The 26,719-nt window shown below is 44.3% G+C and overlaps 1 protein-coding gene across 11 annotated transcripts in view; it reads right to left on the bottom strand.

Annotated features, from left to right (window-relative positions):
• Positions 1–26,719, bottom strand: part of LOC135219912 (nitric oxide-associated protein 1-like) — a 120,258-nt gene that overhangs the window by 85,273 nt on the left and 8,266 nt on the right. For all 11 annotated transcript variants that reach the window (XM_064257118.1, XM_064257119.1, XM_064257125.1 and 8 more), the window contains exon 2: positions 24,462–25,263. In XM_064257118.1, the coding sequence (XP_064113188.1) occupies positions 24,462–25,263 (802 nt within the window). The remainder of the gene's footprint in view (positions 1–24,461; positions 25,264–26,719) is intronic.

The following is a 26,719-nucleotide window of genomic DNA, read 5'->3' as shown; positions in this document are numbered from 1 at the left end:
CGTTCCGAGGTTACGACGCTTTTTCTTAAATATTAATTGAAAAATCCGCCCTGGGTTACGACGCTTGTTCCGAGGTTACGACGCTGACGCTTCCGACGCTCCGAGTTTACAACGCTTTTAAAAAACACAAACTATGATAAGAATCCTTTATAGTTTAGCACAGTTTCTCTCTCTCTCTCTCTCTCTCTGTATTTTCTGATGAAAATAATCACTAATTAGTGTATTTTGATGTTTATTTTCATGACTAAATACATTTCATAAAATATAAAATTAATCAGACTGCAATCATGAAGCCAACAAATACATATGTATTTTTTAGAATTCTTCTTCTGTTTTAATATTACATTACAATGTTTCATTATAGCTGTCAGTAACTCGGTATCTCCATAAAAATAATAATTCTCTCTCTCTCTCTCTCTCTCTCTCTCTCTCTCTCTCTCTCTCTCTCTCTCTCTCTCTCTCTCTCTCTCTCTCTACTACAAAGATGTATGTTTTTTTTGTATGATAAAGAAATGATTTACTATTTTCAAATATTAATATTAATTTATACAGCAATAATATCAATTCAATAAAGAAAATACCATAGTGAATTAGTAAGATTTTAGCTTATATTTAAAAAATTATGGAAGAATGAAGGAAATCCCAGTCTTCTCTGTAACCTTTTCCTCAGATGCAGGTACTAAAAACTGTCAGATATATCAAGTTCTGTGACAGCCCGTGGGGAAGAGTTGGGGGAAGAGCTGCAGTGTTGCAATGACGGTGGTCCTGAAATTTTTCCCCCTCTCTCTCTCTCTCTTCTCATCCTCTCTCTCTCTCATCGTCTCTCTCTCTTCTCTCTCTCGAGTCTCCCTCGTTCTCTCTCTCTCTCTTCTCTCTCTCATTTACTGAGACTCGAGATTTTTTATGTACTTGTACTATTTGTTTTTAATACTTTCAAATAATAATAATAATAATAATAATAATAACTGTAATTACAAAATTCATATGTGATAGTATTTTAAAGAAATACAATACGTACTAATCTATCCATGTCACTTTTTAGTTAAGGTTAACTCTCTCTCTCTCTCTCTCTCTATTTTTTTCCCCTCTCTCTCTCTCTCTCTCTCTCTCTCTCTCGTCTCTCTCTCTCTCTTTTGCCACACAAGATAATAATGTGTCATTGTGGTAACTCAATCCCTCTCTTCGCTGGAAGCGTTATAAGTATTTTTTGAGAGAACAGAGAGAGATAACTCACTCTCTCTCTCCTCTCTTTTTACCGAGATGAAAGAATTTTTATGGTACTATAGTATGTAAAATGTTTATTGATAATTTCAGTTATTTAATAATAATAAATAATAATAAATAATAATAATAATAATAATAATAATAATAAAACTTTAATTACAAAATTCATAATGGTCGTATTTTAAAGAGATGAAAATGACCTTTCCATTTCACTTGTAAGGATAATTCCTCTTTCTTACTGAGATGAGAGAATTTTTATGGTAGATGCTGTGTTTATTATATTTTCAAATAATAATAATAATAATAATAATAATAATAATGATAATAATAATAATAATAGAAGTAGTAATAATACGATAACTAATTTCAAAAGAAAAATGATATTGTTAGTATACAATAAAGTTTTGTACATACTTACCTGGCAGATATATACTTAGCTTAGGTCTCTGACGTCACGACAGAAAATTCAAAACTCGCGGCACACGCTACAGGTAGGTCAGGTGATCTACCTTACCCGCCGCTGGGTAATGGCGGGGTGTAAGAACCAGTCCCCCTTTCTTGTCAGGTTATTTTCTTCCACCTGTCTCCTGAGGGGAGGCTGGGCGGGGCCATCAATCGTATATATCTGCCAGGTAAGTATGTACAAAACTTTATTGTATACTAACAATATCATTTTTGTACATGAACTTCCCTGCCAGATATATACTTAGCTGATTGACACCCTTGGTGGGGAAAAGGGAAGAAGACACATACTTACTTAGAAAGTGGGGACAACACATGTTAAAGGAATACATAATATAAACCTCTGGTTCTTACCTGATTTAGGCAGAAGACTTGATAGTTACTGTCTAATTAGTCTGCGTTGCCTAAAGAGTCTCAGCGAGGGCGTGACCTATGGCTGAAGAACTCTTTGGGTCTACCAATGGGAACTGAGTCCACTTACTTGGCAGAATCCAAGCAGGATCTGGTCAATGGGGATCAACCCGCTTACATGCCAGAGCCTATCACTACCAATTGCAAGGAGCCTCAAGCACAACTGATCACCTACCAAATACTAACATTTAGTATACGAAAGAAGGAGCTGCCTCCTGCAACCTCCTTCGTACAACCAAAAAACTCAAACTTAAAACTAACAGGGAAAAAGGATTAAAAAGGATGTGTTTCAGCTCCCTGCCCCAGCACTGAATCCGCCGATACGTAAGGGCCTAGCCCAAAACACTTATCATACGTAATCGATACGTCCCTTAGGTAGTGATTAGAGAAGACTGATTCACACCTCCAAAAAGTGGCCTTCATAAGGTTTTGTAATGACAAATTCTTCTTGAAAGCCAAAGACGTCGCGATGGCCCGTACTCGTGCGCCTTGACTTTCAGAAGGTTAAACTGTTGCTGATTGCAAGAAGTGTGTGCTTCTCTAATAATATTCCTGATAAAGAAGAAGAAGTGCATTTTTAGATAAGGGCCTACTGGGGTCCCTTACAGAGCACCAGAGATTGCTCTCATTAGCAGCAAGTCTTTTCTTCCTCTGAAGATAATATTTCAGGCTTCTCACCGGGCAAAGAGATCTCTCCTCTTCTGTCCCGCCAATAAGGAGGATAAGCTTTTGATTTCGAAGCTCCTGGGCCACGGCGAGAAGGGTTTTCATTCTTGGCTAGGAAAGCCGGAAGAAAAGAGCAAACCGCGGAGCCTCCTTGGAAACCTACCTCACCTTCTAGAGCCTGCAACTCGCTGACCCTCTTCGCTGACGCTAACGCACAGAGAAAAAGAGTCTTCATCGAAAGGTCTCTGAACGAAGCAGCATGGGGAGGTTCGAACCTTGAGGACCTCAGGAGAGCAGCACGACATCAAGTTCCAGCTCGGCACTAAGGAGGAGGTTCTTTTAACCGTTTCAAACGATCTGATTAAATCATGGAGTCCCGTCCTCAGATATGTTTAATCCTCTATGACGAAAAACTGAGGAAAGCATGCTCCTGTAATCCCTTGATGGTGGAGACAACCAACCCGCATTTTTCCCTCAGGAGATAAGGAATCTGCAATCTGAGTCACAGAGGTACTGGAGGAGGAAACTTTATGAGTCCTGCACCAGCGTTTAAAAAACATCCCACTTCGACTGGTAGACTCTAGATGTGGAAGGTCTACGTGCATTGGCAATAGCCCTTGCAGACTTTGCCGAAAAGCCCTTAGCTCTGACGAGACTCTTGATAGTCTGAATCCAGTCAGGACTGAGAGCGGGGAGGTTTTTGTGAAACCTGTCGAAGTGGGGCTGTTTGAGCATATCGACTCTTACAGGTAGGGATCTTGGGACATCCACCAGCCATTCCAGTACCTCTGTGAACCAGTCGTGGGCGGGCCAGAACGGAGCTATCAACGTCATCCTTGTTCCCTTTGACGCTGCGAATTTCCTTAACGTTTCCCCTATAATCTTGAAAGGCGGGAACGTGTAAAGATCCAGATTCCTCCAATCCATCAGGAATGCATCTATTGCCACTGCTCTTGGGTCTGCAATAGGGGAGCAGTATAGATCTATCCGCGCATTCCTGGAGGTCGCAAATAGATCGAGATGGGGCCTGCCCCACGTCCTCCACAGCTCCTGGCATACGTCCGCGTGCAGAGTCCACTCTGAGGAAGGACTTGATTCCTTCTGCTTAGCAGATACCGCTCTGACATTTCTTTCTCCCTGTACGAACCTGGTGAGAAGCCTTATGTTCCTTTCCTCTGACCACAAGAGGAGCGATCTCGCTGTCTCGTACAGGGAGAAAGAGTGAGTCCCCCCTCCCCTGTTTCCGAACGTAAAGCCAGGGGCTGTAGTGTTGTCGGAGTTGATCTGAACATATTTCCCTTTTACAAGGGGTTCGAAGGTCTTGCGAGCTAACCAAATCGCTGTTAGCTCCTTCTTGTTGATGTGCCAGGACACTTGATCCCCCATCCAGGTGCCTGACACTTCTCTCGACCCGAGAGTAGCTCAACCAACCCTTTGTCCGAAGCGTCTGCATACAACACTAGGTGGGGTTCCGAACCTGCAAGGAAAGGCCTTCCTTGAACAATAGAGGGTCTAGCCACCAACGTAGATCCTCCTTTAATCTCTTGCGAAATCTTGAACGCAAAGTCCAGGCCTTGAGATTTTCCGATCCCAGTTCCTCGTCAGGAAGAACTGTAGGGGTCTGAGGTGCAACCTTCCTAGAGAAACGAATTGCTCCAGCGAGGAGAGTGTCCCCAACAGACTCATCCACTCCCTCGCTGTGCATACATCTTTCTCTAGAAAGATTGCTACCTTAACCAAACCTCGGGTTATCCTCTCTGGGGACGGATACGCCCGAAAAACCTGAGAAGCCATCAGAATCCCCAGATAGATACGCTCTTGACTGGGGATTAGCTGTGACTTCTCGAAATTCACTAGCAAACCCAGAGAAGCTGCTAGATCCAACGTCCACTCGTAAGTCCTCCAGACATTTCTCCTGGATTTGGCCCTGATAAGCCAATCGTCCAAGTAGAGGGAAATCCTCACCCCTCCCTCGAGAGAAGCCACTGGGCAACGTTCTTCATCAGTCCTGTGAATACTTGGGGGGCCGTGGAAAGGCCGAAGCATAGGGCCCTGAACTGAAAAACGTCGTCTCCATAGCGAACTTCCTCTTCTTCACAAAGACATTCAGGGCGCTTACGTCCAGAACCGGTCTCCATCCTCCTGAGTTCTTGGGAACTAGGAACAGACGGTTGTAGAACCCCGCTGAAAGAGGGTCCTGAACCATCTCTATTGCCTCTTTCTCTAACATCAGCTCTACCGCTAGAGCGAGGCTTGATTCATTAGTGGGTCTTTGTATTTGGCCACCAGTGCCCTTGGAGTGGTGGTCAAGGGTGGTCTCGAAATAAAGGGAATGAGGTATCCCCTCTTGATGATCGCGAGGGACCAGTTGTCCGCCCCCTTTCGTGCCCAGACATCTGCAAAGTTCAAAAGTCTGGCACCCACAGTTGTCTGGAGGACACCCGAACTATTTCTTGGCCCTAATAGACCGGGAGAAGGTCCTTCCTCTTCTAGGTGGTCTCGAACCTCTGGAGGAAGAAGAGCGAGACGAAGGTCCTCCTCGAAAGGGTTCTTGCCTACTTTGAGCCTCATTCTTCGTCTTCTGCTGAAACGAAGGTTTCGGAATTCTAGCCGAGCGAGCTAGCATATCCTGCGTCGCTTTTGCTGATAACGAGCTGGAGATATCGTTAATAGTCTTCTTGGGGAAGAGTTGCGGGGAAAGCTGTGAATACAGCAAGGAAGCTCTCTGTGCGTGAGAAACCGCCAACTTGGTAAGAAAAGAGCAGAAAACGGCCTCTTCTTACCAATCCGCGCACCAAAAAGGAAAGCAATTCCCCGAACCGTCTCTCACTGCCTTGTCCATGCAAGACAGAACTGCGTGGAGGTCTTCAGGCGAAAGAGTGTCTTGCTCTTGAGTCCTCTTAGCCAACACTCCCATGGGTCCAGTCAAGAAAGTTAAAAACTTCTAAGACTCGGAACATTCCCTTCAGAGGTGATCCAAAATCGCTCATACCCCACGTCGTCTTCGCAGAATTCAGCGCCGAGCGACGTGCGGAATCGACCAACGAAGAGAAGTCCGCAGTCTGCAGAAGAGGGAAGAAGTTAGACCAAGGGCTCTCATTGACTCGTACCAGAAACCACATCTTACCGTCAGCTTGGACGGGGGGAAAAGAAAAAAACTGTCTTGCCCTTCTCTTCTTTTGAAAGCAACCAGTCGTCAAAGTTCTTCATTAGCCTTCTTCATAGACACTGTAGGCTTCATCTTAACGACTGAAGACTTCTTAGCCGTATTGGTCGTTGAAAATAAGGACGGAGGAGCAACGGCCGAAAGAGACTCCCCAAAATCTTGCAAGAGGAGGTCTGTAAGTCTCTTATACGAAGAAACCGAAGCATCTTTGGGCAAATCTTCCTCCGAATCAGCAACAAATTCTTCCGAAGAATGACGTCTAGAAGCTCTACTGCCCGGAGGAGAGCTAATCCTTGGAGAGCGCCTGTTCGGAGAGCGCCTACTAGGCGAGCGCCTACTGGAAGAAAAACCACCGGGAGAGCGCTTACACGGGGAAACGGGGAGCCGCCTACCAGGAGAGCGCCTACCAGGAGAGCGCCTACTTTGAGAGCGCCTCCCAGGAGAGAGCCTACTAGGAGAGCGCCTAGTTGGAGAGCGCCTTACTAGGAGAGCGCCTACTTTGAGAGCGCCTCCCAGGAGAGAGCCTACTTGGTGAGCGCCTGCTAGGAGAGCGCCTACTTGGGGAGCGCCTACTAGGAGAGCGCCTACAAGTGGAGGCCCGTCTGTCGAAAACAGATTCTAACTCCACAGAAGAGCGTCTGGATAAGGGAGAGTGCCTATCAGGCTCTCTGCGCCTGCTAGACTCTTGGCGCCTGCCATCCTCAATACGCCTGCCAGGCTCTTGACGCCTGCCACGGGGAGAGAAAACATCCCCAGATGAATCCCTGTCAGAAGCGCGGCGCTTACAAGGCTCTGAGCGCCTATCCAATCGGGAGTGATCTAACGGAGGAGAAAACTTCCGTTGCCGCCTACCAGGCTCTTGGCGCCTACTAGGCTCTTGATGCCTACTAGGCTCCGAGCGTCCGTCAAAAGGAGAGTGGCCACCAGGCGAAGAACTCTTCCTTCGCTCCTGACGAAAACGAGGCTCTTGACGTCTGTCAAGCTCTTGACGCCTAACTGAAGAGGAAAGCGGAAATCCTGAGGAGAGAGCCTGTCTGGCTCCTTACGCCTTACATGCTCACAACTCTGCTGGAAGAGAGGCGATCCTACTCGGAGAAAGAATCCCGAGCTCCAGCCTGCACTTCTGACCCCTACTAACAGGCTCAAAAGCTCTTCTAGCCAAAGGAGATTTAGCCGAAGGAACGTTCTTAGACTTCTTCACCGGAAGTGAGGCGTCCTCACTTCCGGTGAGGAAGGATACGCGCAGGAGATCTCTTAAACTCCTCTACAGGGGATGAAGTCCGAGAGTGAACAGGAGAAGCGTAACCGGACGAAATCTTGGTTCTCTTGCGTTCCACTTCTGGCTCTTCCGCGAAGGATTCGGGGCTGGAAGGAAGGGCGCAAGGATCCTTCCAGGGCCTCTTGAGAGGGCGAGACGACTCCGATGCGCTCCATCTACGCTGAGGAGAAGGCGACGAAGATGACGAGAAGCACTGGCGCAACAACTCCTTCTTGGTTCGATCCAAGGCAGCCTGGGAACGAGCAACAGGAACTGCCGAGGGGACCCGCCTGACCGGTGGGGGTTCTCCCTAACCTTCCTGCGGCTTTCGACTTTCCTCCTCCACTGGGTCTGGGAGTCTGGAAGAGGTCTAGGCCTGGAAGCGTTAGTGAGCCGGTCAGACGCACCCTCCACTGCACTAGGGGCACTGCACTGATCACTTGCACTATCATCACTCTTACCTTGTCGAGAGCGAGCGAGGCTCTCCTACTCCTGATCGAGGCTCTCCCAGAAGCAACTTCCGAAAACGAATCTTCGGGTTTCAAAAGCTGGGCGCAGGGGCTGAAACTGGAGAAGGAACTACTTCTACTACAGGATTCTCAGCGTCAACTTCACTCACCCTCGATCTACTAGAACTCTTTGAAGAAGCCTTGCGCACCCTATCCTTCTCTAACTTTCCCACATAAGAAGAGAGAGCCTTCCAACCATCCTCATCCAAATTCTCACACTCTTTGCAAGGGTTAATAAAAGAGCATTCATTCCCTCTACACGACTCACATACCGAGTGAGGATCTAATGCAGCTTTAGGAAGCCTAACTTTACATTCCTTCTCTGAACAAACCCTAAATAAACTAGGTTTCTTAACTTCAGAATCATCCATGAGTTATAGATATGTAAGAGAAATCCAAAAGAAAAAAATCCAAAAAAAAACAGTCCAAAAAGCGTTTGCCAAGCCAACAAACAAAAGTGTACTTCACCAAAATCCAAATTGTCGGCAACGAGAACGAATTTTAACTATCGTAAGGACTGAACAACAGGTGTTGTCCAGCCGGCGACAGAAAATAATCTGTCAAAAAAGGGGGACTGGTTCTTACACCCGCCTCCCAGCGGCGGGTAAGGTAGATCACCTGACCTACCTGTAGCGTGTGCCGCGAGTTTTGAATTTTCTGTCGTGACGTCAGAGACCTAAGCTAAGTATATATCTGGCAGGGAAGTTCATGTACAAAATTCTTCCCTTTGTCTTTTTCTGTATCAATTTCCCTAACTCAACTCGAGTGACACTCGGAGCTTAATGCCATACAATGGGCAACGAATTTAATGGTTTTATGTAATTCTCTCTCTCTCTCTCTCTCTCTTACTGAGATGAGATCATTTTCATGGACATGTATGTAATAAGTTTATCATTAATATTTTCCAATAATAATACTTATTAACTGTAAGTACAAAATTCATATCTGAGTATTTTAAATACAATAATCATTCCATTTCTCTCTTTTAAATACTGTGAGGACAACTCTCTCTCCCTCTCTCTCTCTCTCTCTCTCTCTCTCTCTCTCTCTCTCTCTCTCTCTCCACAAGATACTTGTCATACATTTGGTGTTTCTATTTCTTCCTTTTTATCTCTCTCGCTCTCAGCAAAAGAATGATAGACAGACAAACATAATTGCACAGTCCTCTCTTTCTCTCTTCTCTGGAGAAATATATGTGTTTATGGGAGGGGGAAAAAGTAGCCTACAGACTCATTTCAATCTATTGAAACCGTAAGGAGTTATCTCTCTCTCTCTCTCTCTCTCTCTCTCTCTCTCTCTCTCTCTCTCTCTCTCTCTCTCTCTCTCTCTCTCTCTTGAATTTTAATGAAAATATACAGTAATTTGTGAATACACAGTGTTGCACATGAAAAAAGTAAATTAGTGATAATTTTAGAGATAAGCCCTAAGAAAAATTGCAAATTAGTAGTGAAATTTTCCCTGTGGATATGTTTTCAAGAACGTCGTTCCGGCTTACGACGATTTTCGGGTTACGACGCGTCTTAAGAACGGAACCCCCGTCGTAACCCGGGGACCGCCTGTATTAACTTTTTAATGAATTTGGCTTCGAAAATTTCGAAGAATATATGACGTGTAACTACCGAAATTTTTGGTAGACACTCACATAGTTTGCAAGAAAGGGAAATATTAATATTTATTCATTAATACGTGTAATAAGTGTTAGAATTGATTGAGGAAATATACTGACTTCCTACTTTTAGGGAGTCAGTAAAGCATGTAAACTAGATACGTTTCTTTTAAAAGTTTTTTGGAACCTCGTACTAACGAGCAATTAGAGTATTAACAGTACTAGTAGTGTTGCATCCTCATCACCTTCTTACTTCGCAGAAACTTCAAATTCATAATTGCAATTTGAAGGCAAGGATTGTGGCTCAAAATGCAAGCTATTAAAAGGTAAGAAGTGATTACTAGTGTTCCCCATTGCAGTGGAGGGTGCGTCTGATCGGCTCTGTCTCGCTCCCAGGCCTAGACCTCTTTCAAGCTCCCAAGCCCAGGGGAGAAGGAATGTCGAAAGCCGTAAGGAGGTTTCAGAGAATCCCCACCGGTCAGGCGTCCCCTCAGCAGGTTCTGTAGAGCGTCCCAGACTGCCAAGGATAGCCATTGAAAAGGCATCCTTAAAAAAGTGCGTCTCTTCATCTTACATACGAAAAGACGAAGAATGTATATGTTTTGATGATCTAGCGCGTTCTCTGAAAACTAAGAGAACACTGAGCAAGAGCCAGCCAGGAACTTAGGAAGCCACGTTCCAGCAAGCTAGCGTGAGCCACGTTCCAACAGCCAGCAGCGAGCCGCGTTCCAGAAAACAGACTAGCGCGAGCCGCGTTCCTACAACCAAACGCGAGCCGCGTTCTAGCAACTGAGCGCGAGCCGCGTTCTAGAAAATTTTTCTTGGCGCAAGGCGCCTTCAAAGAGACGAAGCGCCAGCCTGGCTAGAGCAAGGAGCCTTATAGTACAGTGGCAATCAGAACGATCCGTCCATTGAACGTTTCCGGGCAAGAGGCTCTTTCTAAAAGGGGTCTAGTAGGCGCTCGGAACTATCAGGGCGCACGGGACCTTCCACGCAAGCTCCTTTCTAGCGTGCGGAACATTCCAGGCGCGCGGAACTATCCAGGCGCTAGGCGCAAGGAGCCAGGCGCCAGAATATTCCAAATCTTCTTATGAGAGAGAGGTCAGTCGCGAGGCTCCTCTTTGAGTTTTAACTTGAGCAACTTTCCCCTGGGCAAAGGTGCAAGATGTCGCACAGGCGGCCGTCCGCGTTTGTCAGAAGGATTCTCATACTAAGAGAAGCCATTTTTTCATTATTCAGAAGACTCCTGTGTTTGGCAGTTCCTCTCAATGCGGACTCTCTCCTTCATTCATGCTCTTCCCTCGTTATGAAGAGGCAAGAGCTTTGGGAGTTTTTCTTACAAGGATCTCATCGACGTTTGGGTATGATGGCGGATAGGAAATATCTACTTCCTTCCGTAAACCCTACAGATGAACAGGAATTCTGTCTCTTCCGCGATTTATGAGGAAATCACAAAGATTTAAAGAGTTCCTGGATTACCTTCCTTCCTTAAGGAGATATATATACTCTTTCTATCGTTCTATTAACGAAAAGAACGAAGACAGTAAAAATTTTTCCTTTCTCTATCTGCCTCGGCAGGGAAAGAAGGTAGTAGAGTATCTGCTGTATGAGATACGATACGGCAAACATCACATACCGTAGTTACTTCTTTGCAGAGCAACTCAATTACCAGTATCCTTCCAGGGAATTTCTAGGAAGGACTACGCTTAAAGGGATTGTTAAGACAACACCTACTTAGCTTCTAGATTTATCGAAGTCTTTTTTTCGCTTAAATATGCATTAATAAGAACTTCCTGAAGTTCGATAATAATTTTATAAGATTCCTTTATTTAATGGAGTAGCTGGCAACTCTGGAAGAGTAAGGCCAGACGGCTAACGGAGACTGCTATCGCGCCTTAGAGACAACGCAGTAAACATGTAGGTGTCGGTCATGAGTGGTTGGTTACATGTCTCTCTCCTGCGGGATGGAATAACTAACCGTGTCTCTCCCCTACAATCGCGTGGTGTTAGCCTCGGATGAGGGGATAGTTAAGCAAACATAAATAAAATATTGTCTGCCTTTGCTAATAAGAAGCTTTCAATAAGAAAGATATTACAACATTTCAATGCTGTTTACCGTAGGTAACATTATTAAAGGATTCTAACGCAGCGGAACTATATTATATGATGCTCTAATGCTTACGAAAGCATGGCTTATTAGAGTACATGCTTAGTGAGAAGATGAATGTAGTAGAAGAGAATTCACTTTAAGACTACGGTATGGTCAAGTCTTATGCACATACCGAGGTTAAACTACAGAATTCCTAGTATCCTTACAAAAGGTTTCCTAGATTAAGCTGTTTACCACAATGTGACAGTATTATAAAGGATTCTAATACGCAGAGCACGATATAATATAATTCTCTCATCCTTTTGAGAAACGCACACAACCTTTTTAGAATCGCATATTGCTCAAAGAGAAGATGGTGAGTCGGATGGGAAACATTTCTCTAGTGGCAGAAGTTGTTTTTCCCTCCCGAATGGACTATACTACGTATTAGTTTTTTAGTTTTTTCCTACTAAGAACGGAATTAACACGTGAAGGATGTCGGGTACCATAAAGGCACAGATGTACTGGCACATAACCTTAAAAGAACTAGAAGGAAGCGCCAGCCTGGCGCAAAGCGTCAGAAGCACCAGCCTGGCGCAATGCGCCAGAAGCACCATCCAAGATATTTCTCGTTTAGCGAGTTATTAACCTAAGAGTCCAGTAGTGGTGGTTTGGTGTGTGCTTCTCACCTCGGTGGTCGCGGGTTCGATTCTCGGCCATTCCATTGAGGAGTGAGATGTGGATTTCTGGTGATAGAAAGTTCACTCTCGACGTGGTTCGGAAGTCACGTAAAAACACCATACAAACAAACAAACAGTAGCCTCTCGGAGGCTCGGTAACAGCAAGATTCGTTCCTGATTTCGTTACCCATTTATATCGGAAAGGGGTCGCTTACAAGGAATGATGAAATGATTATTTTAATCACTTAGGCTAATTTCCACGACTCTCTATATCGCAAAGAGCATCAAGAATCTTTTTTCGCCCTGTTCGCGTTAACAAAAGAGAACCTATTTGGGAACAGACACGGAACGTAACGATCCTTAAGAGGTTCGATGCAAGATTTTGCATGTCCGTGAGAACCTTCTCGATCGAAGATAATAACTGTTAACGTATGTCTAAACCTTTATGAAAAGAGTTTTGAGAACCTGCGGAAAGTCTTCTTCATAGATCTCTTCGCAAGGTAGAAAGACGAACAGGCTTCATATAGACTGCTTCCTTTTCCTCGAACCCCAAGAGAAGTAGCAATATACGACATCTTTAATTTAAAGTAAGGGGATAAACTTTAGTCTTTTTTCCCCTAGTTATAAATTCTTAACAGATATTAAGATAAATGGGCGTCAAAGGAAGAGGAGTGAATGCCTCATTTTGGCCTTAGAGAGGTTGGATTCACAGAAGTCCACGTTCTTCTCACAGCATGTTTCGTAAGGCTTAGAGTATCTGGATATTCTATCAGAATCTATTATAAATAGGGGACCTGAAAAACCTCTCCACTCTGAGTCTTTCCGCGTGCAGACTGACCAGAAGTGGACATGAATGAGAGGATTTTTCAAGGTAAATGACAATAGTCATGGCTAAGACATAGAATTGCTGCAGATCGTGCCAGATGGAATGAGGAAACTGTCCCTCTTCCGATACCTCTGGTGAACCACATAGCGAGGTTCTTTCTTCACTTTCAGAGGGAAGAATCACCTAGGTATATATGCTATCAAAGAACGCAGTAAAAGGCAAAATATACTCCGTCTCTACAAGGGGAATTAGAGATAACAGAGATTAAGATCTTCGGGACCTTAAACTTATACCGCCAATACGACAAGAGTAGGATCATGTACTTCGAATGGGATTTTTTTTTGTGGCCACAGATTCCGTGTTTCCGACAAAATGGAACTGCTCCTCATCAAACTTCTTTGAGAAAGTTTATGAAGGAATTCTTGTTTCTCTTAGCCCTAAACGACAAGAAGACAAGTGAATTTTTTGTGCATTGGAATCTCGCATCAGATTCAATGGAGACTCGGCAATGGGTTCTTGCCAGCATAGTATGTCTGGCAAAAGAACTAAAACCCTCTATTCCTGACGCAACGCTTTCAGATAGAAGTTTCGTTGCCCAGGCAGGGTACTTACTTTTTCATCTAAAGAAGAAGAGAAGGTTTAAACTTTTGCCTACAGAGTCTTCGGGGTGCGATGAGGGCTCGAAATGCTTCCCAGAAGGTATTCAGAAGGATACAATAAGAGCTAGAAATCAGGGTTCCGCCCAATTTCAGCTCGGAGTCTCCTTCGACTTCCAGACTCCTTCCCTTCCTTCGGGCAAGGATAGGGAAGATTCTGCAACGAGGAACCTCATCAACATGTAAGAAGAGATCTCGTTAGCAAAGGAAGTATTCACGAAGGATCCTCCTCGGAGGAAGACTCTTCTCTCTCGTATTGTTAGATATCCTGTCGTCTACTGGATGTAGCTGACTACAATCACCTCCCTTGCCAGGGCCAAAAGCTCAAAGGGGAAGAATTTCTTCCACCCCTTCTCCAGTCTCCTGATAGACTATGTTGGTTGTTCAGGACTCTCGGACAATGTAGCGCCAGCCAGGCGCCAAATGCCAATACAGGCAAAAAACGCCAGAGGCGGACAGTTCCAAGGAACTCTGTCATGGTCGGATACTGAGAAGGAGCGGGCCTCCAACCTGGCGCATTTACAAATCGGACAGATATAAGAGTGTCCGATGTGGACATCGCCAGACAGCCTAGAGACTCTTCCAAGCTCGAAGCTCCAGCAAGTGTGGAGGAGCCAAGCCAGGCGCGAGGCGCCAGCCATGGCTCTAGGTAGGATCAGCCAGGCTTCTAGAAGGCAGCCAGGGCCGCCATTCCAGGCTGCCAGGCTCCTTCAAGGCTAGGCTCCAGTTCAGGATTGAGGATCCATCCAGGCGCAAGGCTCCTTCCAGTAAAGAGAAACCTAAAGCTCTGTCATGTAAGAGGGCTAGTCCCCATTGATATGATACAGGTAAGGCTCTGCCATGTAAGTGGGTCAGCCCCCATTGGCACGATCCGAGAAGGCTCTGTCGTGTAAGCGGGCTAGCCCCCATTGACATGATCCAGAAGGGTTTGTCAGTCATAGGTCCCTACCTCGCTGAAACTCTTGAGGCATGCAGACTCATAGACAGTAATCATGAAGTCTTCTGCAAGCTCCAGGCGCAAGGCGCAGCCAGACGCAAGGCTCCAGCCAGCGCGCGAGGCGCTAGCCAGGAGGGGAGGGAGCCAATCAAGGCGCCAGGCCAGGCGCGCGAGGCGCCATCCAGGTGCGAGGCTCCAGCCAGGCTCTTGGCGCCATTCAGGCGCAAGGGCTCAGCCAGCGCGAGGCGCTCAGACAGGCGCTAGGCGCCTGCCAGGCACGAAGCGCTAGCCAGGCTCCAGGCTTCACCCAGAAGAGATCTATATCAAAGAATGCCCTGGCCTTCTTTGAGACAATGTGATCTCCTAAGCACTTGACAAGTGCACTGATGATTCCTTTAAACAGCTGAGAATTAAAAGCGCATGAAGTGCGAGCTTTTCCGAATTCTTGTTCTTTCCTTAACAATATGTCATAAGGACATATTAGCTGTCACATACGGGAGATGCAACTCTGTGTTGACTTCCCATATCCGAAGGATGTCAAGATAACCTACGAGAGATCCTTCTCTCTTGGTTGATACGTGTCTGTGCGGATACATTGCTGGGATAGGGAGCCGATACTGATCCCTTAACTAGTTGCGTTTTAAACATTTTATTTAAACGTCGTGTTTTTTCTTTGGGTTGTTTGAAAGGAGTTTGGGAATAACTCTTTTCAACTTAAGCACTAACCCTCGTGTTAGGATCAGGTGATCGGGATCGGTGTTGTGCTCCTTAATTATGCCACTAGGCATAGGCATATTGTCATGTAAGAGGCTCTGTCGAGTAAATGGATAAGACCCCATCGACAGACCCACAAGAACTCTTTGCCATAGGTCACATCCTCGCTGAGGCTCTTGAGGCGAAGCAGATTCCTAGGCATTAGCCATGGAATCTTCCGCCTGAACAAGTAGGAACCAAGGTTTTATTTATTTTTTACCTACAACGTATGTTGTTTACCTGTCTATTCAGTAAATAGTTGTCTCTTACCACCACCAAGGGTGTCAATCAGCTAAGTATATCTCTGCCGGGGAGGTTGCATGTACAAAAATGATATTGTTAGAATACAATAAAGTTTTGTACATACTTACCGGCAGATATATACGATGAATGGCCCACCCAGCCTACCCCTCAGGAGACAGGTGGAAGAAGAGAAAATCTGGTTCTAGAACAGGAATGGTTCCCTATTCCTGCCACACAGCGGCAGGGGGGTAGATCACCTGACCTACCTGCAGCGTGTGCCGCGAAATTCGAATTTCTGTCGGACGTCAGAGACATAAGCTAAGTATATATCTGCCGGGTAAGTATGTACAAAACTTTATTGTATTCTAACAATATCATGTTTAATCACTAAACGAGATTGATAATCATTTGATCAACAAATATTCTTTAATATCTAATTCGTTCTTCCCCCAATAGATATATTTTAATATAAATGTACCGATGAGGAATTTGTTGAAAAAAAAAATCATTTCAAACCCCCATGGGATAGAGCCCCCGTCTTGTTGTACGGGGGACGAAAACAGGATAGGGCAATGCCTCTACCACCACTCTATCAAATGATATCATATTTTAGCAGTCTTTTTTGAGGTTTCTGATACCATGACGAGATTATCTTGCATCTTCATTTAATCTACGCCGTTGAATCTTTCTTCTCCTTATTCGTCGAGACGATAATAATAAGGGGAACACATTGAATTAGGATGCCTTTCCAATGGCTATCCCTGGCAGTCTGGGACGTTCTACAGATCCTGCCGAGGGGACGCCTGATCGGTGGGGATTCTCCATAACCTCCTGTAAGGCTTTTCGACACCTTCCTTCTCCTCTGGGCCTGTGAGCTTGGAAGAGGTCTAGACCTGGGAGCGAGACAGAGCCGATCAGACGCACTATTTGCAATGGGGAACACTATATTCACTTCTTACCTTTTAAGAGCTCGCATTTGAGCTACATCCATTTATCTTCAATTTGCCAATATGAAATTGTAGATTTTGTGAAGTAAGAAGGTGATGAGGATGCAACAACTACTAGTACTGTTAATACTCTAATTGCTCGTTAACACAAGAGCTAATAAAGCTTCTAAAGGGAGCTTATATAGTTACTTCTCTGACTTCCCCAACTAGGAAGAAAGATATACATTTCCTCAATCAAATTCTAACACTTATTTGTATTAATAAATAAATATAAGTAATTCCCTTTCTTGAAAGTGTTGAGTGTCTACCGAAAAATTCGGTAGTTACACGTAATGTGATCTTCGAAATTTTCGAAGTTATTTTATAAAAAAATTACTAAAAGTTAACAAAAGCGTATGCCGAACCAAAGATCCATTACTTCCCTGTAAAAGTTAGCCCAGAAGATCAATGGCGAAGAAACACGAAAATCAAATCAGGAGGGAAAGCAAACGTATTGTTTACATTCCCAGCGACAGAGAAAATCTGTCCTCAGAAGGTAATAGTTCCTATTCCTGCCACCCAGCAGCAGGCCGGTAGATCACCTGACCTACCTGTAGCGTGTGCCGCGAAATTCTAATTTCTGTCGGGGACGACGGAGTCTATAGCTAAGTATATATCTGACAGGTAAGTTGAATGTATGAAAACTAACATGTTTTAGATGGTGGACAGTTTCACTCAAGGTAAGCATCAATACATATTGCGCGCCATCGATTTGGCGAAATCGGGCGGAAATGAGGTTCCATTATTTCTATAGCCCATAAGTTCACTAATGGCAGCTTTTACACTGGTTTGTATCAACGAAGTAGGCAGCTCATGAATTAGTTGTGATCTTGACTTCAAGGGGGCATGACGTGTTCCTGTTCCTCCCATGATATCCTTTTATTTATATTTACTCATAAATATGCCCAGAGGTTGCTGTTGATTTTAGTTCTTATCTTTTAGATGTATGTCAGTTATAATATGTTATTTTCATGATAAAATAAATTTTTGAACATACTCACCTGGTAGTTATATATATAGCTTACGTCCCTGACGTCACGGCAGAATTTCAAAACTCGCGGCAATCGCCGATTGGGTAGTCAGGTGCACCACCTGTGCGCCCTCTACCAGGTACGTAGCACCATACCAACTATTCCTCAGATCTTCCATGCCCATAGTTTCTAGAGGGGAGGAGGGTGGGAATTTAATATCATAATAATTATATACTACCAGTTGAGTATGTTCAAAAATTTGTATTTTATCATGAAAATAACATTTTCAAACATCTAACTCACCTGGTAGTTATATATATAGCTGATTAACACCTTTGGTGGAGGGTCAGAAACAGCTATCATCGTTGGAATTGACATAAGTGTTAATAAAAACAAACTTACGGGTTCGTACCTGTTAATGAAGCTGACTTTAATGATATCCTGTCTCATTGTGTCTGCTTTCCTTATGAGGTCCAGCGATCCACCCAGGGGGCTGAAGACCTCTTGGAGACTGTCAACCGGTCAAACCTCTATGTGACTAGACTCCCTACAATACTCTTGTTCCGGGCACTACTAAGGAACAAGTTGATCACCTGACTAAAGATCAATGATTGTGGAAGACTGCATCCAGTCTCCACAAACAACCATAACTTTTCAATAGTTCCAAGAGAAGAAAAAGAGTATTGGATTATGGGTTTTAAGGGGTAGACCCTTTTCCCACTACTGAAAGAGCTGCTACAAACGGGCCCAGTGTGTAGCAGTCTTCATACAAAGTTTGCACTTGCGTAAGATAGTGCGACGTAAAAACTGACTTGCTCCTCCAGAATGTTGCGTCCAGGATATTCTGAAGAGATCTATTTTGTTTAAATGCTACCGAGGTTGCTACAGCTCTAACCTCGTGAGTCTTAACTTTAAGTAGCTTCATATCTGCTTCAGTACATGCTGAATGCGCTTCCCTAATTAATTGCCTTATAAAAAAGGATAACGCATTCTTCGACATTTGCAGAGAGGGTTTCTTGACCGAACACCAAAGCCCTTCTGAAGTGCCACGTAATTGTCTCGTTCTCTCCAAGTAATGCCTCAGAGACCTTACCGGACAAAGAACTCTCTCTACTTCCTCACCCGTGAGATCCGAGAGGTTCGGAATTTCGAATGACTTGGGCCAGGGTTGAGAGGGGCGTTCGTTTTTGGCTAGGAATCCCAACTGTAGCGAGCAGATGGCTTTGCCCTGTCTGAAACCTACAGTTTTGCTGAAGGCATGGATTTCGCTGACCCTCTTTGCTGTTGCTAGGCTAATCAGGAAGAGAGTTTTCATGGTGAGGTCCTTAAGGGATGTTTCCTGTAAGGGTTCGAACCTGTCACTCATGAGAAACTTGAGGACTACATCCAAATTCCAAGATGTTGAGGATTGTATTCTTTCCTTAGTTGTCTCGAAGGATCTAAGAAGATCTTGTAGATCCTTATTATCAGATAGATTAAGGTTTCTATGCCTGAAGACAGCAGCTAGCCTGCTCCTATAACCCTTGATAGTAGAAGCAGAAAAGTTACGTCTCTTCTTGAGGTATAGTAGAAAATCTGCTATCTGAGTCACAGAGGTACTGGAAGAGGAAATAGAGTTGTCCCTGCACCATCCTCTAAAAGTCTCCCACTTCGATTGGTATACCTTAATGGTTGAAGACCTCCTTGCTCTTGCAATTGCACTCGCTGCCTCCCTCGAAAATCCTCTAGCTCTTGTGAGTTTTTCGATAGTCTGAAGGCAGTTAGCTGAAGAGCTTGGAGGTTTTGGTGATACCTTTCCAAGTGGGGCTGTTTGAGTAGATCTACTCTTAACGGAAGGCTTCTTGGGGTGTCCACCATCCATTCCAGTACCTCTGTGAACCATTCTCTTGTCGGCCAGAAGGGTGCCACTAGAGTCATCCTGGTTCCTTCGTGAGCCACAAACTTTTGTAACACTCTGTGTACCACTTTGAATGGGGGAAAGGCGTACACGTCTAGATGTGTCCAATTCAGAAGGAACGCATCTATGTGGATTGCTTCGGGGTCTGGGACTGGAGAACAGTAAGTCTCCATCCGTCTTGTCTGCGCTGTTGCAAAGAGATCTATGCAAGGGCGCCCCCAGATTCGCCATAGACTCTTGCAAACTTCCTGATGGAGAGTCCATTCTGTTGTCAAGACTTGCTGATGTAGGCCAACGCCGTTGTGTTGTCGGAGTTGACCTGTACCACTTTGTTCTGGACTACGCTCTCTAATTCCTTGAGAGCTAGGAAAACTGCAGTCAATTCTTTCAGATTGATGTGGAACTTTACTTGCTCCTTGTTCCAGAAGCCCGAGACTTCTAACTTCCCCAGTGTTGCTCCCCAGCCCGAGTCCGAGGCGTCGGAAAACAACACTAGGTCTGGGTTCCTCTGCTCTAGGTGGGAGAGGCCTTCCTGGAGCTTGACGGGATCGTTCCACCACTGTAGATAGTGTTTCATGTCGTTCGAAACGGGATACACATTGACTCTAGTGTCTTCTTCTTGTCCCAATGCTGATTTAGATGAAACTGCAGAGGGCGTAGGTTCAGTCTTCCCAAGGAGACAAACTGTTCTAGCGAGGAAAAGGTCCCCAGCAGACTCATCCATTCCCTCGCAGAGCACTTCTGTTTCTTTAGGAAGTTTCTTATTTTCTCTAAAGCTTGTTCCGTTCTCAATGTGGACGGAAAAGCCCGAAAAACCTGACTCTGAATCCTCATCCCCAAGTACAAGATTTCCTGGGATGGGATCAGTTGGGATTTCTGGTGGTTTATCAGAAGGCCTAGGTCTTCTGATAATCGAATTGTTTTCTGAAGATTCTCCAGACAGTCGGCGTAGGAATGGGCTCTGAGGAGCCAATCGTCCAGATACAATGAGGCTCTGATGCGTTTCTTGTGTAGCATTGCTGCTACGTTGCTCATAAGTTTTGTGAAAATTTGAGGTGCGGTATTTAGACCGAAACAAAGAGCTCGGAATTGAAATGTTTCTGTCTTGTAAACAAATCTTAGGTACTTTCTGGAGTTTGGGGTGGATCGGGACGTGAAAAATAAGCATCCTGGAGATCCAACGAAACCATCCAGTCGTCTCGTCTGACTGCAGCAAGAACTGATTTCGTTGTCTCCATAGTGAATTTTGTTTTCTTCACGAAAAAATTCAGGGAACTCACGTCCAAATCGGTCTCCATCCGCCCCGAGTTCTTGGGGACCAGGAATAATCGATTGTAAAACCCCGGAGATTCCAGGTTCTGAACTCTTTCTATTGCTTCCTTCTGAATTAGCATAGAAACCTCTTGTTGTATCGCTAGAGTCTTGGACTCCCACTCTGTACTTGGCTGACAGATCGATCGGTCTTTCTGCTAAGGGGGTTTTTTCCAGAAAGGGATCTTGTATCCTTCTTTGAGAAGCTGAATAGACCAAGGATCTGCTCCCTTTTTCTCCCATGTTTGCCAGAAATTTTTGAGTCTGGCTCCTACCACTGTCTGAAGAAGAACTTTGTCAGACTTTATTACTTCCTCCTCTGAAGCCTCTTTTCTTGGAGTTTTTGTAATAGGTCTTGCATTCCCTCTCCTGAGGGATCTACCTCGAAAGGGCCGAGAACTACGTGGTAGAGGAGTGGTTTCTTTAAGTTTCTGTCCTGCAAAACTTGACGGAACAACTCTCCTTGCTGCTTTAGTCATCAGATCTTGTGTCGCTTTTTGAGTCAGAGCTGAGGATACTTCTTTTACCAAACTATGCGGAAAAAGATGAGTCGAAAGGGGAGCGAAAAGCAGTTCCGCTCTCTGAGTGAGCGTTACTCCACTCGAAAGAAAAGAACAAAATTGGGCCCTTTTCTTCAAGATTCCAGCTGAGAAAAGGGCTGCTAGCTCGTTCGACCCGTCTCGAAGCGCTTTGTCAATGCATGACATAAGGTGAACGAGTTCTTCCGTTTTGGTAGACTTCAAGTTTTCAATTTTCTTTCCAACGAACCCAGAGTCCAGTCTAGGAAGTTAAAGACTTCGAAGGCTCTAAAAATCCCTTTGAGGAGGTGGTCCATTTCAGAGGAAGACCAAAACACTTTCGTCTTCCCCATGGCCGTCCGACGAGAAGAGTCCACAAGACTAGAGAAGTCCCCATGGGAAGAAGCTGGATCTCCCAAACCCAGGACTTCTCCAGTGTCGTACCAGATGCTGGATCTGGAAGCTAATCTGGCCGGAGGAAATGAGAAAGCTGTTTTTCCCTGGTCTTTCTTAGAGTCCATCCATTCCTTCATTAATTTCAAGGCTCTTTTCGAAGAGCGCGATAATACCATCTTCGTAAAGTCGGATTCTTTAGAAGCCTTCCCTAAAGTGAACTCTGAAGGTGGAGAACGAGGGGCAGCTGGCACAAAACTTTCTGGAAAAAGTTCCGCAAAAACTTTCATAAGCCTTTTAAGATCTGCTGAAGGTTGTAGATCTGTTTGATATTCTTCCTCGGAAACGACTTGCATCTGATCAAAAGGAGAATGGGGGATGTCTTCATTCCTTTCTTCTGATTGAGCACAACAACTGATTTTGTAGCGATGTCATGTTGCGTTTGTGCATCCTGCTGTCCAGTTTCTTGATGCCTGGAGTCTTGTCATCCAGTACCTTGATGCCTGGTGTCCTGGCGTCCTGTCTCATAACGATTTTCGTCCTGGCGTCTTGCTTCAAGACGTTTTTCGTCCTGGCGTCTTGCTTCAAGACGTTTTTCATCCTTGCGTCTTGCTTCAAGACGTTTTTCGTCCTGGCGTCTTGCTTCAAGACGTTTTTCGTCCTGGTGTCTTCCTTCAAGACTTCTTTCGTCCTGGCGTCTTGCTTCAAGACGCTTATCGTCCTGTTGTCTTGCTTCAAGATGTTTTTCATCCTGGCGTCTTGTTTCAAGACGTTTTTCGTCCTGTCGTCGTGCTTTAAAACGTTTTTCGTCCTGGCGTTTAACAGTAAGAGTAGCAGGTTGATATGACTGCATAAGAGAGGAGAGTTTCTGCTTAAAATCTTGCAGTACGGAAAACTGTGGAGCTTCTTGCTGCTGGGAACAGACTAGAGAAGTTGCAAAGTCAATCTCTCTCTCTTCATTCTGTTCGTCTTGAGATGAAAGGCCTGAAGAACGCCAATCCGAAGGAGGAGCAGGAGCATGCACTGAAGGCATCCAATCGTCCGATGCGTCCTTTACTCCTACCAAAGACGACGGCCGCCTGTGCGGTATCTTACGTCTTATATTGGTAGGAGAGCAAACATCGGAGACGAAAGGGAAGCGAACAGGAGTTGTAGCACGCACCGAAAGTCTCCCTTCGTCCGATCCTTCCTTACTTCCTGCCAAAGACGACGGCCGCTTGTGCGACATCATGCGTCTTGATTTGGAGAGAGCAAGCATCGGAATCGAAAGAGAAACGATCCGGAGTTGCAGTTTGCACCGAAGGTTTCCCCCTTTCCAATATTTCCTTGCCTCCTACCAAAGACGATGGTCGCCTGTGCGACGTCTTACGTCTTAATTTGGTAGGAGAGCAAATATCGGAACCTGAAGGGAAGCGCTCGGGGCTGCTCCAATGACTACATCCTGGACGCTCTTGACGTATATCGTCATGGCGTCCAGTATCAAGACGCTCGGCGTCCTGGGATTTCCTTTTAATGGGGTCTGGATTAGAAGTCTGACGCCAGCCCCGTCTGGGTACTGCGTCGTCAGAAGACGAAGAAAACACTTTAACCTCGCCTTTCCTATAGCGAGGGTGAGCGTCCTGGGGATCGTCTACAGGTACGCTCGAGGGGACGACCGCTCGGGAGCTAAAACCTCTCGCCTCCCTTCGTCGGTCGACTTTCCTTCTCACAGGGGTTGGTGAGCTTGGAAGAGGTCTAGGACTAGGAGCACGACAAGTCCGAGCGGCCGCACCCTCCACTGCACTTGCACTAATTTCACTATTCACTTTAATATCTCTCATATTAGACCATAATTTATCCCTGTCTTGTGCCAGGGATTCTACCCGTTGACCAAGGGCTTGAATGGCCGTCATCATGTCCTGTAATGATGGACTTTTACCTGTTTCTGAAACTGGATTTGGTAATGATACAACAGGAGGAGGAGGATCAATAGGATTATCGAGGGATAGAGAACTATCTATTCCTTGACTGTCTATGGAGGAGCGAGACAAGGTCTTCTTCGCTCTCCTTATCCTATCCTTCTCTAATTTACGCACATAGCGGTAATATTCAATCCATTCAGTCTCAGGCAAGCCCACACATTCATCACATCTATCACCTATCTCACAAACTTTTCCTCTGCATTTACTACAAATAGAATGAGGATCTAAAGAGGATTTAGCAAGTCTAGTCTTGCAACCTTTACAATATCGAAACGAAATCAAAATCCAATCAAGCGAAAGCCAAAGCCAAAGTGTACTTCACCAAATAATACTGCAAAAGACACGGGCTATAACGAGCGAAGTTCCAACGATGTCACCGTAGCGGCGGCAGGGAAGATCTGAGGAATAGTTGGTATGGTGCTACGTACCTGGTAGAGGGCGCACAGGTGGTGCACCTGACTACCCAATCGGCGATTGCCGCGAGTTTTGAAATTCTGCCGTGACGTCAGGGACGTAAGCTATATATATAACTACCAGGTGAGTTAGATGTTTGAAATGTAATTTTGCAAAGAAAAGTGCAAAGAAATATTGAAAAAACAAAAACAAACAGAAAAGTACTAGGAAACATTAAAAAAAAACAATCAATTCGTAATGCCATTGGGAATGAAGAAAACAAAGTGAAATGACAAGCAGGACATAGGGTAGAAGAACAGCTCCTCATAGTGCGATGGCTGAAAGCAAAGTGAATGCATACTGTTCGGGTGGGCGGGAATATCCCCAGTTGGACAGTGCTTAACTATCTAACCACCTTGCTTGAATGCTTAATGGCCATTTCCAGCTGCAATGAAGCATATGCCTTATATAAAGCCTGACAGTTTATATACTATATAGGAATACTAACTTACAAATAAAATATCAACAAATAGCAAGAAACTAACCTGGAAGAGCATAATCTTGACAATGAAGCAATGCACCACAACCACCACAAGGCACCTTACTGACAGGAATAAATTGATCACATGTGCCATACTCCAGAACATCATCAATACATAGTCCATCCTTCATAACCGACCTTGAATGTGTACCTTCTGCTCTCATTCGTGACGTATCTCTTTCTTGAGTTTTCACTGACTCAAGTAGGTTTTTTTCATAAGCCTGCATTCTATTTGCAATGTCATCTGACACAGTGTCTTTAAAATTACCCCAATCATATTCCTCAACAGCTTTTAGGTTGGAATTCAATTTCTCAGCTCTTATATTTTCAACTTCTGTATATGGGAGAGTCACACGAGATTCTCTCTCCTCATAATCAGTGTCTTCTCTTTCCACTTTCTCAAAATCTTTCCTTGGAAGCAATTTCTTCACTATGAGAGGAACTGAATTTTTTTTTCTCTGCTCTAATGATAATCTTTGATATTTCTCCGTAAAATTTCTTCTTGATAGAAGATCTACCCGAATGCCTTTAGAAGCTAAGTGTGAGCTATATAAAATATTTTTATCTTGAGCCAATTGTACAATATCTGGTGGGTTTTCTTCAAGAGTGTTCTCACTCGGGTCATCCTTCAACTTAAAATCCTTACTGTGACTTATGTTTCTTAGAATATTCAACTCACATCTATATGCACTTCTTGCTAGTAAGATCTGACACAGAACTCTCATTTTCAAGACGGAGTTGTAACCTTTAAGCAAAGAATCCCTTCCAACACTTATAAATTCTTGATCAAAAATACACACAAAAACCTGAAAAGCATAAATACTTTTGGTAAATGCAAATCATTCAAAATCTAAAAAAAGCAAAATAAATTTTCAAGGCTCTACAATTTCAACAGATACAAAATGATTTCTCAAAAGAATTGCAATTCTGGTAACACTTGTACTGCTTACTAAGAAGAATAAAGTCAGACAAGATTCAACACCTTTCTGACACTTCCTAATTATACAAAAAGAGAGATACATCAACAAAAAGAAAAAAAAAATTCATTTTCAACTCATTTGCCTGAGCAGTATAAATTCAAAGTATCCTCTATTATGAATGTTGCATACTGACACTCTTACCTACAAAAATCAGTCTTAACACTTATTTTTATTGAAATATAAAAGCTCACAATTTTTCTTGTAACAAATAGGGCAAGAATATTTGTATTGATTCATTTGTAATTTCATGCCAGTGTCTCAACAATAGGATCATTTCTAGCGCCTATCTGGATCCGGTTAAATCGCAGATGAAAGCAAATAATCTTCTGAGATCTGACAATCTGTACGTATATCGGGTGAAAAGTGGTCAAGGACCATGCACCCACACCACAGCGTTCAGTCTTACCCAACCCAGGATGTCTTTTAGCAAGACAGAGGGGTGGCTAGAGGTAGGCAGTACAACGATAAGACCTAAGGTTTGTAGCTATGAAAAACACAAATTGTCTTAGAAAATTTGTCATTTGTTCATACGCAAACAAACCTTTGGTCTTAATAATAGGGTAGACTTATACTTGGAGGGAGGTACAGACATCCTAAATCGGCTGGGGCCTACCCACCAGTCCAGCTCCAGAAAAAATATCTTCAGGAGAGAGACTGATGCCCTTGAGAAGCTAGATACAATGGTTCCCCCTTATTCGCAGGGGATGAGTTCTAGACCCGCCCGTGAATAGTTAGAGCCCACGAATAGTTGGAATCCCTATAAATATGCTTAAAACCTGCTATTTTGTTAGTTAAAATTCAAGAAAAACCCATAAAAATTTATATACCTGGTTTTTTTTAATAGTTTTATCACAAGAAGTGCATTTTATGATGAAATTGGTTAAAGAAAACAGGAATTTGTGGATATTTCTCATAGAAAAATACTGCAAATATGCGAATTTTCTGCGAAATAAGGAAGGGAAATGTTCCCGAGAGAAATCCGCAAATGCGTGAGTCCGCGAATACAGGGGGTCCACTGTATGTACACTGATATCCAACCACTCGGACACTGAGCGACATATAATATGTGGAAGAATCATTGTATAGGGAACTAAAGAGAAACTTTGACTGTCCATAACAAACCAACACACCAGGGTTTGTTACCACTCCCTACTACCCCTTGCCAAGGAGTGGAGCATATGCTACCAAATAGAGGGTTGGTTATTTGCATACCAAGGGACCAAACTATCAGTATGACTACCTTACTCACTTGTATCAGACCAGTCCAGCGAATGACGCGTCT

This window comes from Macrobrachium nipponense, chromosome 1 (assembly GCF_015104395.2).
Source record: "Macrobrachium nipponense isolate FS-2020 chromosome 1, ASM1510439v2, whole genome shotgun sequence".
In the NCBI taxonomy this organism is placed as follows: Eukaryota; Metazoa; Arthropoda; class Malacostraca; order Decapoda; family Palaemonidae; genus Macrobrachium; species Macrobrachium nipponense.
The sequence above is the reverse complement of the archived record's forward strand: the minus strand, read 5'-3'. Positions and strand labels throughout refer to the sequence as shown.